The 6,314-nt window shown below is 36.8% G+C and overlaps 1 protein-coding gene across 1 annotated transcript; it reads right to left on the reverse strand.

Annotated features, from left to right (window-relative positions):
- Nucleotides 1-748: 748 nt before the first annotated feature.
- Nucleotides 749-5,953, reverse strand: LOC148106139 (uncharacterized). The gene is made up of 6 exons (XM_087849548.1): nt 5,902-5,953; nt 2,590-2,910; nt 2,184-2,441; nt 1,893-2,102; nt 1,658-1,774; nt 749-1,296 (listed from the first exon to the last, which is right to left on the reverse strand). Exons 1-6 carry the CDS (start codon nt 5,948-5,950, stop codon nt 1,070-1,072), a joined length of 1,182 nt encoding a protein of 393 aa, XP_087705674.1. The 5' UTR covers nt 5,951-5,953; the 3' UTR covers nt 749-1,069.
- Nucleotides 5,954-6,314: the final 361 nt, after the last annotated feature.

Below are 6,314 nucleotides of genomic sequence, written 5' to 3' on the forward strand. Positions count from 1 at the left end.
TATATCCTCACTGGCTTGCTGAGTGGAAAAGATGTTTAAATGCATGCCACCAGATGGCACTGTTCCTGTAGTGCTCCTGTGAGAGCATGGATGCTGGGAAACTGTGCAGAGACAGTCCTTAACATTATTCTACTTTTTAAAGTACTGGAATATGGATATTTATTGAGTCTCAAAAGCCCTTTTTTTATATGGATGATGAATGATTTTCTCTCTTCCTCTTAGTCACATATGAATTAGCTTTCTTTTTAAAGGCTTGAATGATGCATTTCAGTCACAGTGATGCCCTCTGCACACAAACAAATGCATCTTTACAAAAACACAGTCAGACCGGCTGAAATCACAAAATTACAAGTTCTGCTTTGGGTAAAATTATGCCAATATCACCTTTACATGATGACAATTGTGGTTTTGTTTACTTTTTTGTTTGTAAGTTAGGAGACTTCTTGTGATAGCTGACAGGATTGGGATGAAGTGTGGACATTTACCTAGAATTCTTTAACAAAAGTTTAAGAATTCATTAAAAATACTAGATTTAAGAAATAATGAGGTTATTCCTGATATCATAGAAAATAAATCTCTTTTTCTCCCCCAGTAATGGAACATTTAGGATCAGTAATCTGAGCAAGAATGACAGGGGTAAATATTAGTGTAAAATCTTTTATTCAGTTAAAAAATCATCAGTCAAGTTTAACATTTAAATTAAACACTGTTTTTTTAAAAAAAAAAAAAAAAAAAGATACATCTCACACAATACCAGATATGTGTATTTTGCACTTTCGCGCTTCATTCATTAACGACTATAAAGAAATCAGATCAAAAGTCATCTGGGTGTGTTTGTCTCAGCTCAGGGTACAGGATGATTGTACTGTGGAAACACCAAGCGGCAGAATAGTCATTCGAAAGTGGGACACAAATATTTTGGTGACAAAACAAATATAAGATCCAATTGATGTACTGATGTTCTGTTGTGATAGAGAAGTGGAGTGAAAGTAAAGGAGATCCATAAATCAATATATATGAGCTTTGATGGTTTGTATTTGAATCACCTGAAGCATCTTGACATACCATCTCACTCTGTTGTGCAGTATGTATAAAAGCACTGATCACTCAAATCATCTGATTTTTGAACATTGGCATACAAACAGTCATCTTCTGTAGGTTCAGTGTACAGAGGTCGCTTTGAAAACTTGACTTGGCCATACTCCACCTCCTCCTCAGATGTTTGCTCCATTTCCTTCTCCCGGTGTTTCATGACCCTGACATCAGCGTAGGTTACTTCCTCATCATCTTCTTCATCTATATTGTAGCAAGAAGGAGTAACACAAACATAGTATTACAGTGACTGAGTGGTTTGACTTTTCACAAAACCTTTTTTTTATAAGATTTAAACAAAAATGCTCAGTCCTGTTTCCTCACGTTTCTCGTTACTGTATTAAAGCCAGCTGATAAATGATACACTCAAATTTTACTGACATATGACAGAATTATAAAGTTTTGGCAGAAAATCAAAAATGTAGAGGTAGATGCTGGTGAGAAACAATATTTGTGTGTATTTCTGTAAATATCATCAAAATGATAATAAACCATCTCGAATCTTAGAAAAAATGTAAAAAGGCAGTCTGAGCTACATGAGTAAGAACAACAGGGATTTTCGTACCTTTTTGTTTTGTAGGTTTGTTGTTTTGCTTTTTTCTCTGAGCCCAGATGACTGCTACACCCACAACTAATAAAATTAGGAGCGCTAAGAGAACAGCACTGATCGGTGACAAAATACCTGTTTTAACAGGACACAAAACCAAACCATTCAGAAAACACCTTTTTTTTAATTAAGAAAGAACAAATTAGAAAAGAACATTAACGGATATACTGTAGTTGAATTAATTTTCACTTACTAATGTACCACAGCTGAGCACTGCTGAGGATATCATTCGGGTTTTCAATTGGCACTCTGTCAGTCCCTTCAGTCACAGCACTTTGCGTGATCATTTTAGGGTCTCGTGTTGGTTGTGTTGTTGGTTTAATACACAGGGTTTTATTGGCTTCATGCACCCACCCTGATATCTGTGTCCCATTGACAGAAGTGCAGTTAATGAAAATGAAACCTGAGAGCAAAAACAGATTATGTATGTAAGACAAAGTGACCAAATGATCATATTTGTGATTATCACAATGATCTCACTCACCACAGGTAGATATCTTCTCTTCTTTGGAGACATTACTGATGTAGTTCCTGACTGAGCAGACCAGACGTCCTGAGACGTGCTGTTTCAGAGTGATGATGTTACTCTCATTGTTTTCAGAAAAGAGCTCAGCATCTGTCAGTGTGCGTCCATCCAGAGTCCAGCTGTACTGAGGGCTGTCCCCTCCCTCAGAGGAGCAGGACACCCTCCTCTCTCCCTGGGACAGACACTCAGATCCCAGCAGGACAGAGGACACAGGAGCTGAGAAACACACACAGATGAATTTTGGTAGTACAACAGGATCCTTGTCATTCCTTATTATTATAATTGAAGAACATACATACTGCTAAAATGCTATTACATGTATATCTATCAATAGCCTTAATTTCCGAGCAGGGAAAATAATTACCTTGAATAAACAACTGTAAAGTCCGCTTGCCTGTTGATCTTGCATCTGAATCAAAGGTTTGAAGGGTATAATTACCACTGTCATTGCTGCTCAAGTTATTGATCCTAAATGTTCCATTAATGTGGAAAATGAGAGATCTGTGTCCTATGGTATTAGACAGAACTTGTTTGTCTGACACATATAGTAGTACTAATGAATTCTTTAAATATTTGTATTTATGTATTTCTGAGGTTCCATTCATCAGCTGTATGTCTACACTTCCTCCCAAAACTCCAAAACACTGAGCTCCATCCTGTCTGCCATCACAGTGAGTTTCCACACCTGCAAAAGAGAAAAAAAAATTAAAGTCAAGAAAATAAAAAAAATAATATCACAGTTTTGAGAGCTCAGTTTGTGTTAGAAGATTAACATTTGCATCTGCAGCATGCGAATGTTAACCTAAATCAAAAATAGCACTTTTGTGGCTACTGTGTGTCTGTCTCAGTTCACAGTATGCAAATCATTTAGTATTTGCAGATGCATTACACAGGTTTGTCACTGAAAGACAGTAAGGTTTCAGCTGATATGTCTTTTGTAGAACAGCTGCTGTAGCTTCAGTATTCTGCTGTCCATGTTTTAAATGCTGCAATTCGTCTGTGCCTTTTTACAACAAAAGAAAAGAAACGAAAAAAAGCTCCGTAATTATAAAATTGTTGTTTATGAAAAAGTTGTTACCTTCGTTTGTGAAGAAGACCCTAATAATTTTAAAATCATTCAAAATACCTAATATTAAAATGAGTATTTTTGCCAGCATAGTGCTATGTCCGATCTACTTTTTTATGTGTATTTTTATATTTACATAATATTTAATCAGTTTGTCTGCGTTTACTTTACTTAAACAATAATGCAACTGTTAATGTGTTTAACAAGCCCTCAACTGAAATTTTTTTTTTATTAGCTGTAGTGGATCCCGTAGCCACAAAACATGAATAAAACACAGAAGTTAACATTGAGGCACCACATGGAAAAAGTTTAGTAGCTCACCATGAGAGACTCCGAGCAACATCAAGAACAGTTTAAATACAACTTCCATGTTCTACATTTTTATCTCTTTATGTCTCTAAAACAAGCGTGAACAGGTCTCGATATATCCTGTTAGTGATCAGCCTCAGAGGAGAACGTGTGAAACCGTTGAGGTGAGGTTTTACTGAAGTTAAAATGATCTTTTCACATGCTGAGAGGAAGAAAGAAAGAGGTATCAGTTTTTCTTCCTCTTTAAAAGATAACTCAGATGTGATGGACTGAGAGGAAGAGAGGGAACAATTTGTCATTCACGCTAAACAAGGTTTGATTAAGACAAAAAGTAGTCAAGTGTTAACAGAAAAATAAACATAAGAGAATAATCATAAGCTACATCTTGTAAAATACAGTTAAACCAAACTGGGTTTGAGTGTTTACTATTTGATTTTAACCTAAACATCAAAGTAATACTACTACTACTATGTCAGAACTATTTCTTTAACTACTGGCAGGCCTAGTGGTAAAGAAGTTTCTTGTTGTTACAGCACTAACTTTCACTGGATATAAGGGGCCGAGCTGAACTCCTAACAAACAACCAAAAATCACAATTCCCCTTCCGCCAAACGTTACACTTAGCACATTGCAGTCAGACAAGTAGAGTTCTCCAAACCCATACTAATCTATCGGATTGCCAGATGAAGAAGGGTGGTTCGTTACTCCAGAGAACATGTCTAATGCTCTAGAATATAGTGGCACCGTGCTTTAAACCACTTCATCCGACTGCTTTCATCGTGTTTGGTGATGTAAGGCTTGGATGCACCTGCTCAATCATGGAAACCCATTTTATGAAGCTCTCTATGCTATTGGAAGGTCACACAAAGTTTGGAGGTCTGTAACAAAAGACTCTGCAGAAAGTTGGTGACCTGTGCACACTGTGCACCTGATGAACCTGTGCTGTGATTTCACATGAAATACCATTTTGTGGCTGAGTTGCTGTCATTCCCAATCACCTGGACTTTTTTAAAACAGCTGACTGTAGAATATTTACTAGTGAGAAAATTTTATGACTGGACTTGAAAATTGGCATACTAGTACGATACCACGCTGAAATTTACTGAGCTCCTAACAGTGATCAATCCTTTCACAAATTTTTATACAAGCAGTCTGTATACCTAGGTGCTTGATTTCATACACCTGTGGCCATGAAAGTGATTGTATCTTCTGGATTCAATGATTTTAGTGGGTGAGTGAAAACATTTGGCAATATATCCTTCAAGCTTAGGCCTCTACCAGAAACCTGGGAGTTTTGAGCATCCTGTGAAGTATCTTTGCTGTTCCTACAACTGTGCTCATTTGCTAATCTCAGATGACTATCCAGGAATGACATCGTGATCCCCTAACTGGCTGTCACCTTCCGCATCTTCCACCTTCCCCATCTTCTTCACCTTCCACATCTTCTCTAGCCCTTGGTATTAATTTAATTTATTATTTTATCTTGTGTTCTGATCCTTCTGATCTTTCTATAGCTTGGTTTTGCTACATCTATCACTACGGCCGCCTTCTTCTTACAGGATGCCCAACACTACAGTGTCTGATTGGTTAGCCATCACCAGTTTGTCTGTCTGTAAAGACATCACACGGGATCTTAGCTTGGTCATTGTCAACAACTTATGATGGCATATACCATTTTGACCTCCAGGCCATACTCAGGATAGATATTTCAGTACCCTGTGCCAGGCACTATGTTATGGCATATCTCCAACCTTGGTGAGCCTGTTCTAATACTGAGTCTCATTTATTAGTATCTCTGTGGAAACATTCTTACTGTACTCGAAAAATGACAACTTCACAGTAGTCAGATACCTTCAACATGTATCATCACAGTGTCCATTCATACATCATTAAAATCTGAAAATGCTTTTTCAGATGTTTTGTTTGTGAAACTGATGGTTTTAATGTTAATATAAATCAATGTCATTTTCAGTATCCACAAAAAGGCACCACATGTGTACAGGTTGTAATAAAATACGTTTATACAGTGCTGTTGATTCACACTTTTCTGAACTCATGCTTTTTCCTCACACTTTACTTTACTTAATTCATTAGAAATAGATGGAGGTGTGAAATGCATGTGTACATATTTGTTACTAAATATGGAAATGCTTTTCAGTATTTTGGTACTGAAGATTATTTTTAATCATCCATAAAGGATCATTTAAAACATTTATTGCGTGCACTTCATCTTATTTCTGCAAAGCATGTTATAAATCATTTAAAATAAAGTTTTAGTGGAAAAACCTGAAACAAACTCACCATGAGAAACTCTGACCAGCAGCACCAGCAGTCCAACCACAGCTTTCATGTCTCCTCTCTCTTATGTGTCTGTCAACCAGTCAGCAACAGCGTGCCATGCATCCTGTTAGAAATCAGCAACACAAAACAATGTGTGAAAACTTTAACCAATAAGAACATTGTTATAGTCATCTTAACTGAGGAGCTGTCATTCTACTTCTGCTTTCAACATTCAACAACTGGACATTTCTGAGCTGAAGAAAGGGGAAACAGTTCTTAAGTACTGAAACAGAGAGCTGATCTTGGTAAGACAAAATTGTATAAACACATCTGTTCTGCATATGTTTGAAGCGTGCCGTCACCTTAATTTAGATCTTTATAAAGTCAGAAATAACCATCATTACAGTTGTTGCCAAAAGTTTTGTCAGTGGCAC

The sequence above is a fragment of the Neolamprologus brichardi genome, chromosome 2 (assembly GCF_056152115.1).
Source record: "Neolamprologus brichardi isolate AB-2024 chromosome 2, ASM5615211v1, whole genome shotgun sequence".
Taxonomy (NCBI): Eukaryota; Metazoa; Chordata; class Actinopteri; order Cichliformes; family Cichlidae; genus Neolamprologus; species Neolamprologus brichardi.